The sequence below is a fragment of the Pelophylax lessonae genome (assembly GCF_965119305.1).
Source record: "Pelophylax lessonae genome assembly, chromosome: 3".
NCBI lineage: Eukaryota > Metazoa > Chordata > Amphibia > Anura > Ranidae > Pelophylax > Pelophylax lessonae.
In genome coordinates this window covers 70,626,416-70,640,874 of record NC_138770.1, presented here as the reverse complement: position 1 = coordinate 70,640,874, position 14,459 = coordinate 70,626,416, and the positions used below count along the sequence as shown (strand labels likewise).

At 45.2% G+C, this 14,459-nt stretch overlaps 1 protein-coding gene across 1 annotated transcript in view; it reads left to right on the top strand.

The window, feature by feature from the left end:
- Positions 1-7,476: 7,476 nt before the first annotated feature.
- LOC309550340 (fucolectin-like) overlaps positions 7,477-14,459 on the top strand; it is a gene marked incomplete at both ends in the record, with an annotated part of 74,195 nt that continues 67,212 nt past the window's right edge. The window contains one exon of the mRNA XM_082250737.1: positions 7,477-7,549. Coding sequence (XP_082106863.1) covers positions 7,477-7,549 — 73 coding nt within the window. The remainder of the gene's footprint in view (positions 7,550-14,459) is intronic.

Genomic DNA, 14,459 nt, shown 5'->3' with positions numbered 1-14,459 from the left:
CTACCTGATAGCAAGGCAGCCAGTAAACTTAATCAGGGATTCATCAATGCAGACAACTTGGGGGGTAAACAAGGCTGCAAACCGCTGATTGAAGTGGTTTAAGAGGGGCTGGATTTTGTGGAGGCGGTCATATCCAGGGTCTCCCCGAGTACAACAGAGTTCATCATCACTGAAGTGCATAAACCGCAGAATTTGCTCGTATCTCACCCTGGCCATAGAAGCAGAGAACACGGGTATATGGTGAATTAGGTTAGTGGACCAATATAACCGCAACTCACTCATTTTAGTTATACCCATGTTTAGGGAAAGGCCCAGAAAAGTCTTAAACTTGGAAACCGTTATAGGTTTCCAGCCAAATGGTCTGGCAAGGGACAAATTTGGATTGGCGGCGATGAATTGACCAGCATATAAATTGCCACGTGAATTCTGGGTTGGGCAGTGAATGGGGAAAGTACTGGCGCTGTAGAATCTGTGGGCTGCCAATTAGGATATGCCAGTGCTTCAGGAATGGCACTATGGGCTCTACGGCCTGTCTTCTAATTCTTGGTGGCTGTGGGGCACTACTTGTGCTAGCCACTGCACCAGCTTCAACTGCACTTATGGGACTCGCCACGTCACCAAGTCTTACTGCAGTACTGGTATGTCTAGGACCAGGATGTACTAGGCCGCTGGTGGTTGCCAGTTCACCAGAAGTTTGATCGGCACTAGTACTGGCTCTCTGCTCCATACGAGCACCCTGGGAACGGGGTCGGGTACATCTGACCTTAGCAGGGATCCCTCCGTCATCTGAGCTATCTGCCACTGCTGTCTACAGGCTCGTATACTGACCCTGATTCTGCCAGTGAGGCTTCCCCATCGCAATCATCTGACATAGTCAGTATGCTGTAGGCCTCTTCACTACTGTACCACCGTTTGGATATTTTAGCCACTAAATTTACAGGTACAGTAGTGCGACTCACAGGTAAAAAAGCACCTGGTTGTCGAGGACTATTTCAAATGCTACAAAAAACTGCTAGTGCCAGCAGGGATCAGGCCTGACTCTAGTAACGCGGCAGTTTTGTGTGATGTGTTTATTGGAAGTGACAATAATCTATTGATTACTGCACTTGCCTGGGTGGGCTGGGCGAAGGGGCTAAACGCAGGTGCTGGCAGGTGTCATGATCAATCCTGCTAATGCTGCATTTTGGGAACCCTAAACTATTGGGGACGCTAGTAGAGTTCTGATCGGATCAAAGATATTGATCCGTTCAGATACTATACTAGTAATGGAGGTGTTTGGTGTGTGTATCTGTGTATTACTGGTAATCAAGGGGTTATCTAATATTTCTAACTATGTGGTGGGGATCTGTGCTGTACTAGACTGACACTAACTAGCATTAACGCTAACTAATGTCACCTGTGACACTAATAGTGGTCAGAAACAGTGGCGGCCTGTGGTTAGGGGGTGCCAGGGCGCCAGGGCGCCGCCCCCCCCCCCATAGAAAAAAGAAAGGAAAAAAAAGATTACAAAAAAGAATAATAAAGTTAAAAAAAAAAAAAAATTCCCAGTCGCCGGTCTATGTTGTGGCTATGGGGGGTGGGGTTTACGACCCAGCAGAGGCGCCGTTTGGCTGCCTTCTGGGTCGTAACCTGGGCGCAGGTCATAGCAATAGGACACCCCCACTTTCGTGATATCCTGGCGGTGATTGGTCCAGTCTCCAGCCTGGACCAATCATCATCCAGGACATCCAATTGCTGACCCCGCTGACGTCACAATGGGGGCGGTGCCGGGGCGTGCGTCAGTCACGCACCGTCACCGCCCGATCTCCTTCCCGTCGGACCAATCGGAAGATCGAGAGAGCCGCCGTCAAAGAAGACAGAAGAGGACGAGAGGAGCAGCGCCCTGGACAGTTCCCGGAATCCCGCCGCTGTCAGAAGAAGAGGACGAGAGGAGAGGAGCAGCGCCGTGGACGTCTCCCAGGCAGCCCAGGAGAGCAGGTAAGTGATTGAAGCCGACCTGTGCCATGCCTGTACCATCACCTGTGCCATGCCTAAAACATCACCTGTGCCATGCCTAAACCATCACCTGCGCCATGCCTATACCATCACCTGTGCCATGCCTATACCCTCACCTGTGCCATGCCTGTACCATGCCTATACCATCACCTGTGCCATGCCTAAACCATCACCTGTGCCATGCCTAAACCATCACCTGTGCCATGCCTATACCCTCATCTGTGCCATGCCTATACCCTCACATGTGCCATGCCTGTACCATGCTTATACCATCACCTGTGCCATGCCTATACCATCACCTGTGCCATGTCTATACCCTCACCTGTGCCATGCCTGTACCATGCCTATACCATCACCTGTGCCATGCCTGTACCATCACCTGTGCCATGCCTGTACCATCACTTGTGCCATGCCTATACCCTCACCTGTGCCATGCCTGTACCATGCCTATACCATCACCTGTGCCATGCATGTACCATCACCTGTGCCATGCCTATACCATTACCTGTGCCATGCCTATACCATCACCTGTGTCATGCCTGTACCATCACTTGTGCCATGCCTGTACCATGCCTATACCAACACATGTGCCATGCCTATACCATCACCTGTGCTATGCCTGTACCATCACCTGTGCCATGCCTATACCCACACCTGTGCCATGCCTGTGCCATGCCTATAACATCACCTGTGCCATGCCTGTACCATCACCTGTGCCATGCCTGTACCATCACCTGTGCCATGCCTATACCATCACATGTGCCATGCCTGTACCATCACCTGTGCCATGCCTGTACCATGACCTCAAAGTCACGCAATTTTTTTTACCGCGTTTTTTGCCGTGAAGCAATACCTATTACATTTTTCTTTTTGCGTCCCCCCAAAAATTTTGATCACCAGCCGCCACTGGTCAGAAAAAAACTGTACACTATAAAAGTGACACTGTGACAGGGCAAAGAAGGGGTTAACTGGGGTGATCAGGGAGTTAAATCTTTATTTGGGGGGATGGCGGGTACCCCATACCTACTTGCGACAGAAACGTACTCGCTAGCGCTAACTGAAGTCACAATCACACTATTACAGATACACAGAAAACCGCTATATACAGTACCTGTATCTAGTGTGCAATGTGACAGGGGTGAAGGGGTTAGCTGGGGGAGATCAGGGGGGGATTAGGGGGTTAAATCTTTATTAGGGGGAGGTGAGTATCCTAAGCCTTAAAGTAATGGTCGCTAGCGCTAAACAAAGTCACAAGTCACACTATTACAGTAATATAGAAAACCACTATATACTGTGTATAGTGTGCAATGTGACAGAGGGTGTAGGGGTTAACTGGGGGGGTGATCGGGGGTTAAATGTGCCTATCTACGTCTGTGGAAGTGTGCTTGGTACAGTACTCACAGTTTTATTCTCCAGCCTGGACCAATCATCATCCAGGACATCCAATTGCTGACCCCGCTGACGTCACAATGGGGGCGGTGCCGGGGCGTGCATCAGTCTCGCACCGTCACCGCCCGATCTCCTTCCCGTCGGACCAATCGGAAGATCGAGAGAGCCGCCGTCAAAGAAGACAGAAGAGGACGAGAGGAGCAGCGCCGTGGACAGTTCCCGGAATCCCGCCGCTGTCAGAAGAAGAGGACGAGAGGAGAGGAGAGGAGCAGCGCCGTGGACGTCTCCCAGGCAGCCCAGGAGAGCAGGTAAGTGATTGAAGCCGACCTGTGCCATGCCTGTACCATCACCTGTGCCATGCCTAAAACATCACCTGTGCCATGCCTAAACCATCACATGTGCCATGCCTATACCATCACCTGTGCCATGCCTATACCCTCACCTGTGCCATGCCTGTACCATGCCTATACCATCACCTGTGCCATGCCTATACCATCACCTATGCCATGCCTGTACCATCACCTGTGCCATGCCTAAACCATCACCTGTGCCATGCCTAAACCATCACCTGTGCCATGCCTATACCCTCATCTGTGCCATGCCTGTACCCTCACCTGTGCCATGCCTGTACCATGCCTATACCATCACCTGTGCCATACCTATACCATCACCTGTGCCATGTCTATACCCTCACCTGTGCCATGCCTGTACCATGCCTATACCATCACCTGTGCCATGCCTGTACCATCACCTGTGCCATGCCTGTACCATCACCTGTGCCTTGCCTATACCCTCACCTGTGCCATGTTTGTACCATGCCTATACCATCACCTGTGCCATGCATGTACCATCACCTGTGCCATGCCTATACCATTACCTGTGCCATGCCTATACCATCACCTGTATCATGCCTGTACCATCACTTGTGCCATGCCTGTACCATGCCTATACCATCACCTGTGCCATGCCTATACCATCACCTGTGCCATGCCTGTACCATCACCTGTGCCATGCCTATACCCACACCTGTGCCATGCCTGTGCCATGCCTATAACATCACCTGTGCCATGCCTGTACCATCACCTGTGCCATGCCTGTACCATCACCTGTGCCATGCCTATACCATCACATGTGCCATGCCTGTACAATCACCTGTGCCATGCCTGTACCATGACCTCAAAGTCACGCAATTTTTTTACCGCGTTTTTTGCCGTGAAGCAATACCTATTACATTTTTCTTTTTGCGTCCCCCCAAAAATTTTGATCACCAGCCGCCACTGGTCAGAAAAAAACTGTACACTATAAAAGTGGCACTGTGACAGGGCAAAGAAGGGGTTAACTGGGGGTGATCAGGGAGTTAAATCTTTATTTGGGGGGATGGCAGGTACCCTAAACCTACTTGGGACAGAAACTTACTCGCTAGCGCTAACTGAAGTCACAATCACACTATTACAGATACACAGAAAACCGCTATATACAGTACCTGTATCTAGTGTGCAATGTGACAGGGGTGAAGGGGTTAACTGGGGGTGATCAGGGGGGGATTAGGGGGTTAAATCTTTATTAGGGGGAGGTGGGTATCCTAAGCCTAAAAGTAATGGTCGCTAGCGCTAAACAAAGTCAAAAGTCACACTATTACAGTAATATAGAAAACCACTATATACTGTGTATATTGTGCAATGTGACAGAGGGTGTAGGGGTTAACTGGGGGGGTGATCGGGGGTTAAATGTGCCTATCTACGTCTGTGGAAGTGTGCTTGGTACAGTACTCACAGTTTTATTCTCTCTTCTCTCACGTTGAAATCAAAAAAGGATTTGGGGAGGGAAGAGAGGGTCATTCCTGTGCCTGTGTTTATATTACACAGGCACAGCTAGGTCTGTGATTGGTCAGGACCAATCAGCAGGTCCAGGCCAAAAATCATTGGCCTGGACCTGATGACTGATCGGTTCTGAATTGAATCAGACCATCGGCGGGGTCGGGGGAGCACGGGAGCGCGCCCCAGAGCCCCTGGAACTAGCGACGTAGAGCTACATCAATTTGCCCAGCAGCGGCTGCCTGCCACAGTAAATCTGCGGCGGGTAGTCATCAAGTGGTTAAGCAACAGACAGCATGGATTCATGAAAGACAAAAGTTGTCAAACAAACCTGAACCAAAAATCTTTTTATGAGGAGGTAAGTAAAACCTTGGACAGAGGGGTGGCTGTGGATGTGGTATACTTGGATTTTGCAAAAGCGTTTGACACAGTTCCCCACACACAGCTAATGTGTAAGGTAAAGTCTACAGTCTTGGAAAGATCAGTTTGTAAATGGATAGAAAATTGGCTAAAAGATAGAATTCAGAGAGTAGTGGTTAATGATTCTTACTCTGAATGGTCTAAGGTTATTATTGGTATACCCCAAGGTTCAGTGTTGGGACCCTTACTTTTTAATATCTTTATAAATGATATAGGGTCTGGGATTAAAAGTACCATTTCAGTCTTTGCAGATGACACCAAGCTTTGCAGTGGAATAACTTCTTTACAGGATGTCTCCAACTTACAAGCTGACCTCAATGCACTGTTTCATTAGGCAACTATGTGGCAAATGAGGTTTAATGTTGATAAATATAAAGTTATGCACTTAGGGGCTAAGAATATGCATGCATCATACATACTAGGTGAAGTAGAACTGGGGAAATCCATAGCGGAGAAGGATCTGGGTGTTCTGGTAGATTCTAAGCTTAATAGCATGCAATGCCAAGCTGCGGTTTCCAAAGCAAGCAAAGTCCTTTCTTGTATTAACAGAGGCATGGACTCCAGAGAGAGAGTTATAATTTTGCCCCTGTACAAATCATTTGTAAGATCTTATCTGGAATATGCAGTTCAGTTTTGGGCATCAGTTCTTAAAAAGGATATTGGGGAACTGGAGAAAGTGCAGAGAAGGGCAACCAAACTGATAAGAGGCATGGAGGAGCTCAGCTATAAGAAAAGATGAGTAGAGGAGATTAAGGGGGATATGATCATCATGTATAAATACATAAGGGCTCCTTATAGTGAACTTGGTGTTGAGTTGTTCACTTTAAGGTCAACACAGAGGACAAGGGGCACACTTTACGTCTAGAGGAAAACAGATTTTATCTCCAAATACGGAAAGGTTTCTTGACCGTAAGAGCTGTGAAAATGTGGAATAGACTCCCTCCAGAGGTGGTTCTGGCTAGCTCACTAGATTGCTTAAAAAAAGACCTGGATTCTTTCCTGGTGTACATAATATAACTGTGTACTAATATTTAAAGGTAAAGTTGATCCAGGGAATATCTGATTGCCTCTCAGGGGATCAGGAAGGATTTTTTTTTCCCCTGCTGTAGCAAATTGGATCATGCTTTGCTGGGGTTTTTTCGCCTTCCTCTGGATCAACTGCGGGTATAGGATTGTGTATATGGGATTGTATGGTTGGGTTTTCATTATTGTTTTTTTTTTTCTTTGTTTTTTATTGGTTGAGCCAGATGGACTTGTGTCTTTTTTCAACCTGATTAACTATGTAACTATGTACTGTAACTTGTCACATGACAGTAGGCCCCTGGCCCAATCTGCTGTGCCTGGGAAATTCCCGGTCCATTAGCCGTGTGTAACAAAGGGGCGAGGATGATGGTGAGATCATTGACCCAATATGGCCATACAACTCTGTCAGCTCTTCCTATCTACTCTCACAAAGGGACAGCTTGGTTCAGCTGTCCTGCCAGCCAGCGGAAATTCTAACTGGTCGCACAGGTCTTCTGGTGGTACAGGAGAGCCTGAGAGAGCCGTTGAAGGTGGCAGGAAGGAGGAATGTCCCATCCCACTGCTTGTAAAAGCAATCCAGCAGATAGTTAGCCAGCTGCAGGCATCATTCCGGTATAACTGCTTGAAGACCAACAGATACAACACTGGTCAGCAAGTAAGTATTGATTACGTATTAATGGTTAGGTCTACACAAACCTGAGAATTCAAAATCAAACAGCAAATACTGTCAACATCAGTTTTATTCTATACCCAATATTTTATTGTAGAAGGATTATCATTTGTTTGTTTTCTTTACATTTTTCTTTAGGTGACTTTCTGTAGACCCTTTTGAATCATGAGAATTACATTTCTACACACTGCCACCTTCTTGTGGATCCTCTGTATGGTTTCTGCTCAAAGCAATAACGGTTAGTCCTGTTAGTTTAGAACTTTATATACTTTATATTAGACTGACATTAATATTGTAACCATGAATTAAACCTGTGTAAGCCACATGTAAATCATGAGATATTGACACATAAGACGAGATGACAGATAAATAGATCAACCTTAGGTCTATCTCTCTATCTCTCTATCTATCTATCTATCTATCTATCTATCTATCTATCTATCTATCTATCTATCTATCTATCTATCTATCTATCTATCTATCTATCTATCTATCTATCTATCTATCTATCAACAGTATCTCTCTAAAGTTAGTACAACCCTCACATTTTTGTAAATATTTTATTTTAACTTTTTATGTGACAACACTGAAGAAATTACACTTTGCTACAATGTAAAGTAGTGAGTGTAAAGCTTGTATAACAGTGTATGTTTGCTGGCCCCTCAAAATAACTCAACACACAGCCATTAATGTCTGAACCGCTGGCAGAAAAAGTGAGTACACCCCTAAATGAACATGTCCAAATTGGGCCCAAAGTGTCAATATTTTGTGTGGCCACCATTATTTTCCAGCACTGCCTTAACCCTCTTGGGCATGGAGTTCACCAGTGCTTCACAGGTTGCCACTGGAGTCCTCTTCCCCTCCTCCATGATATCATCACAGGGCTGGTGGATGTTAGAGACCCTGTGCTCCTCCGCCTTCCGTTTGAGGATGCCCCATAGATGCTCAATAGGGTTAAGGTCTAGACACATGCTTGACCAGTCCATCACCTTTACCCTCAGCTTCTTAAGCAAGGCAGTGGTTGTCTTGCAGTTGTGTTTTGGGTCGTTAACATGTTGGAATACTGCCCTGCAGCCTAGTCTCTGAAGGGAAGGGATCATGCTTTGCTTCAGTATGTCACAGTACATGTTGGCATTCATGGGTCCCTCAATGAACTGAAGCTCCCCAGTGTCTGCAGCACTTATGCAGCCTCAGACCATGACACTCCCATCACCATGCTTGACTGTAGGCAAGGCACGCTTGTCTTTGTACTCCTCACCTGGTTGCCGCCACACATGCTTGACACCATCTGAACCAAATAAGTTTATCTTGGTCTCATCAGACCACAGGACATGGTTCCAGTAATCCATTTCCATAGTCTTCTTGTGTTCAGCAAACTGTTTGCGGGCTTTCTTGTGCATCACATCTTTAGGGACGACAGCCATGCAGACCAATTTGATGCAGTGTGCGGCATATGGTCTGAGCACCGACAGACTGTCTTCCCACACCTTCAACCTCTGCAGCAATGCTGGCAGCACTCATACATCTATTTACCAAAGACAACCTCTGGATATGACACTGAGCATGTGTACTCAACTGCTCTGATCAACCATGCCAATGCCTGTTCTGAGGGGAACCTGTCCTGTTAAACCACCGTATGATCTTGGCTAGAGATGGACGAACATCGGCCTGGGCGGTTCACGCACATCAGCCGCAAATTTTCTCAAAAGTCCGCGAACCGCAAGTTCGGGGCGGGCCCCATTGACTTGGGGGTGAACATTAAAAACCTTTAGGTCACATTTGCAGCCACAAAAGACATACTAGCTGTGCAAAAGTAGTCCCAGCACATGGACAATGTCATAACAGAAGAATTGCAATTGAAAAATTTGCCCTAAATGTATTTATTTTTATTTTTACAGCAAAAATTTTTTTTTTTTTCATAAATCAGCCAGAACTGACAGCAGCCGGTAAATACATGTCTAATACATATAGGGTCCATGCACACATCTGTAAAATGGGTCCACATCCATTCCACAATTTGGCAGAACCTTTACAGACCCATTGGTTTTCAATTCCAGTCTGAAAAATTAGGCATTCACAGGATAAAGAAGTAAGTGTCGACCATTCCAGGCCCCAAAAATTAGCCCACATGCATTTACCTGACAGCTAAGAACGTTGTATTCTGTGGCTGAAGGTACATTAGGCATTCACAGGATACAAAAGTAAGTGTCGGCCAGTATTGGCCCCAAAAATTAGCCCACATGGATTTATCTGACAGCTAAGAACGTTGTATTCAGTGGCTGAAGGTACATTAGGTATTCACAGGATACAGAAGTAAGTGTCGGCCATTCCAGGCCCCAAAAATTAGCCTGCATGGGTTTACCTGACAGCTAAGAACGTTGTATTCTGTGGCTGAAGGTACATTAGGCATTCACAGTATACAGAAGTAAGTGTCGGCCTGTATAGGCTGGAAAGATTAGCTCATATGGGTTTAACTGACAGCAAAGAACGTACTATATTTCATGGCTAGAGGTACATTAGGCATTCACAGTATACAGAAGTAAGTGTTGGCCTGTATAGGCTGCAAAAAATTGCCCACATGGGTTTAACTGACAGCAAAGAACGTAGTGCATTTGATGGCTAGAGGTACATTAGGCATTCGCAGTATACAGAAGTAAGTGTCGGCCTGTGTAGGCTCCAGAAATTAGCTCACATGGGTTAAACTGACAGCAAAGAACGTTGTGTATTTGATGGCTAGAGGTACATAAGGCATTCACACAGGATACAGAAGTAAGTGTCGGCCTGTATAGGCCCCAAAAATTTGCCCACATGGGTTTAACTGACAGCAAAGAACATAGTGTATTTGATGGCTAGAGGTACATAAGGCATTCACAGTATACAGAAGTAAGTGTTGGCCTGTATATGCCCCAAAAATTTGCCCACATGGGTTTACCTGACAGCAAAGAACGTAGTGTATTTGATGGGTAGAGGTACATTAGGCATTCACAGTATACATAAGTAAGTGTCAGCCTGTATAGGCCCCAATAATTAGCCATTCAATGGACATGAAATGCCTTTTATGCCACTATATTTAGCGAAGACAAGGACCAGGAATTGTTGTGGGTGGATGGCGGTCTGGCAGATATTTGTGGCCTGTCATGAGGAATTTCAATGAAACATGGTGTACTGGTCACATGTGTTGAATTCCTCAGATATCCATGCCTCATTCATTTTTATAAATGTGAGGTAGTCTACACTGTCATGAGTTAGGCGAGTGCGCTTATCGGTCATGATCCCCCCTGCTGTGCTGAACGTCCTTGCGGACAGGACACTGGATTGGGGCAAGCCAACAGTTCCATTGCAAATTGTGCAAGCTCTGGCCAGAGGTCAAGCCTGCCCACCCAGTAGTCCAGGGGTTCATCACTCCTCAGAGCGTCTACATCGGCCGTTAACCCGATGTAGTCGGACACCTGACGGACACCTTTTTTTACGCTCCAACATTTGAGCCATTGAAGCCTGCCTTTTTCCAGAACAATGTGACGACGGCATCATGGAAGGTGGAGTGTTGGACAACTGTGAGGCGACAGGAGAATAGGAGAAGGAGAAGAGGCTGGACGGTGAGAGCCTGGAGTGTGGCTTTGTGGGTTCTGACGGTGTTGCTCCCACTGGGCTCGGTGATGGGATTTCAGGTGCCTTCTTAAGGCGGTTGTCCCTAGGTGAGTGTTGGGCGTTGACTGCAAAGGCTGCAGATGGCAACACTGTTGCCAGCAACGGACACATTAAAAAAAGCCCACCCTGCGGAGCCATATGACGGCATCCTGGGAGCGCCAGATGTGACAGTACATGGTTGATGGCTCGTTCCTGATACATTTGCAGTCTGCTTTGTACCTCTTGTGTAATGCAAGTTCTGCCTGCCTCTCCTCCCTATCTGCCGGTCCGTCAGTTCGCCAGTTCTACAAATAATTGACCAGTAACTGTTGTCACTGTGTGTAGCACAGTTAACACAGCAAAAGGGGACACATTTTTGCAGGACTAAAATATAATCTTTGAAAAGTATACTGTTAAATAACACCTCACTTCAATCTGTGGTATTGGGGCCACAGGTTTATAACACCAGTTCTACAAATAATTGGCCAGTAACTGTTGTCACTGTGTGTAGCAGTTAACACAGCAAAATTGGCCACATTTTTGCAGGACTAAAATATAATCTTAGAAAATTATACTGTTAAATAACACCCCACTTTAATATGTGGTATTGGGGGCCACTGGTCTATCACACCAGTTGTTCAAAAAATTTTCCAGGGAGTTTGGCACTGTGTGTATCAGAGTTAATGCAGCAAAAGAGGCAATATTGTTGCAGGACACAAATACACTTGTAAAGTTTACTCAGATAACACCCCACCTCAATATGTGGTATTGGGGGGGCCACTGGTTTATCACACCAGTTGTTCAAAAAATTGGCCAGGGAGTTTGGCACTGTGTGTACTAGACTTAACACAGCAAAAGAGGCAATATTGTTGCAGGACACAAATACACTTGTAAAGGTTCACTCTTAGAAAATTATACTGTTAAATAACACCCCACTTCAATCTGTGGTATTGGGGGGCCACAGGTTTATTACACCAGTTCTACAAATAATTGGCCAGTAACTGTTGTCACTGTGTGAACCACAGTTTACACAGCAAGAGGCCAAATTTTTGCAGGACTAAAATACACTCTTAGAAAATGATACTGTTAAATAACACCCCACTTCAATATGTGGTATTGGGTGGCCACTGGTCTATCACAGCAGTTCAAAAAAATTGGCCAGTGAGTTTGGCACTGTGTGTACCAGACTTAACTCAGCAAAAGCGGCAATATTGTTGCAGGACACAAATAAACATGGAAAAGTATACTCAGATAACACCCCACTTCAATATGTGGTATTGGGGGGGGGGGGGGGGGCATTGGTCTATCACACCAGTTATAATACATTATAAGTGCTTTTGTCATTGTGTGTAGTATTGCTGCAGCAACACTCAGTCATCCCACCTGTCACAATGCTGCACAGTGCACAATAATACTACTTATCCACTATAATATGCTTTCTACAAAGTATATTATACTGTGGATTACTCCCTCCCCCCCCCCCTTTTTAGTGTACTGCACAGCAATTAGCAAAGACTGGATATCTGACCTTATACTGAAGAGACTGTAATAGACCTATACCGACATTGCAGCCCTTTAAATGACTTTTGTGGACATTAACAGAGCGATTTGTGTCACTGCAGATGCCAATTTCTAATTGCCCCTAAAGCACAGACTGGATGCCTGTCCCTATACTGAAGAGAGACTGGACCTATACCGAAATACCAGCCCTGAAAAGGACTTTTGTGGACCCTATACCGAAATACCAGCCCTGAAAAGGACTTTTGTGGACATTAACAGAGCGATTTGTGTATGACTGCTGCCGATTAGGGATGATCGAACGGTTCGGGTCCACCATCGGTTCGGCCCGAACATTGGGTGTTCGAGGTTCGGCCGAATTTAGAACTTTTTGCCCAAAAAGTTCGGAATTCGGCAACCAGAACCGACCAAAAGGCAATGCTTCAGGAAATGGGCTTTAAAAGCCCGTGATTGGACCAGAACCATTAGCAAAAGCCAATTGAGGGGGCAGGAGAATGTTAGGAATGTGATTGGAGTGACTAGGGGGTCCCTAGACCAATCATTAGTGAATACGCCCCCCAGTATATAAGATAGCCCCCGCCATATTCCTAGCATTGTTATACTGGACATGGAAGAGAGTGGAAGCAGTTCTGTTAATTTTACTTTAAAAGTGTCATTTAGCATTTATTAGTGTGAGGAAAGGGATATCTAGTGTAGTTAGAGTGCTCCTTTACACTTAAGTTAGCTTCAAAAATGTAGTTTCTGTAGGGAAAGTGTTAAGTGTAAGGGGACCGTAGTGTAGTGTAGGGTTAACTGACAGTGACTGCTATGGAAGGGTGACAAAACCCTTCCATAGCAGGGTGACCGCTATAGAGAAATGATCATTTCTCTGAGTTGCTTCGGGACAGGAATATGGCTTCTCACCAGCAAGCATTTTTCATGCTGCAGGGGTTGCCACTGCCAGTGCTTTTTTGAGGACATGTTTGATGTCAGACATGACATCTGAACATGTGTATAGGGGGTATATATACACATATATGTCTGTATATATACCCCTAGACATATATAGGTGTGATAGTAGCAGAAATAATGCTTGCGCTAATGAAATCATTTACAGTAATATATTTCTGCTACTATCACACCTATATATGTCTAGGTGTGTATATACATATAAGTATGTGTGTATATACACCACTATACACAAGTTCAGATGTTTTGCCTGCCTCAAAAGAACCCAAAAAAATGCCAAAAAAACGCTAGCGTCAAAAAAAAAAATGCCCAGGTGTGTTTTTGCTGGCATTTTTTGGGGGGTTTTGGAGGCAGGCAAAACATCTGAACTTGTGTATAATGGTGTATATACACACATACATATATTTATATACACACCTAGACATATATAGGTGTGATAGTAGCAGAAATATATGCTTGCGCTAATTAAATCATTTACAGTAATATATTTCTGCTACTATCACACCTATATATGGCTAGGTGTCTATATACATATAATTATGTGTGTATATATACCACTATAAACAAGTTCAGATGTTTTGCCTGCCTCAAAAGAACCCAAAAAAATGCCCAAAAAAACGCTAGCGTCAAAAAAAAAAAATGCACAGGTGTGTTTTTGCTGGCATTTTTTGGGGGTTTTTGGAGGCAGGCAAAACATCTGAACTTGTGCACAGTACCACTATACACAAGTTCAGATGTTTTTCATGACTGCAAAGAACCCAAAAAAATGCCTGCTATTAAACCGGCAAGGTGTGAAAACCGAGAAGAGAAGCCAACCCCCTGTGCTGAAAGTGTTCTAATACAAACAATCCTTTTTTTTATGGTTCTGGACATGCTACAGAGCTGAAACTTCACAGGTACACCTTTTAGACCCCCAAGATACGAAATCACACAGTTCTTAAAAATTGTCATTTTTGATAAAAAAGCCAATTATTGAAAAAATTAAAAAAAAAAAAAGAAAGAGATTTTTTGATTTTTACTTTGGATTTCGTATCTGGGGGGTCTAAAAAAGTGTA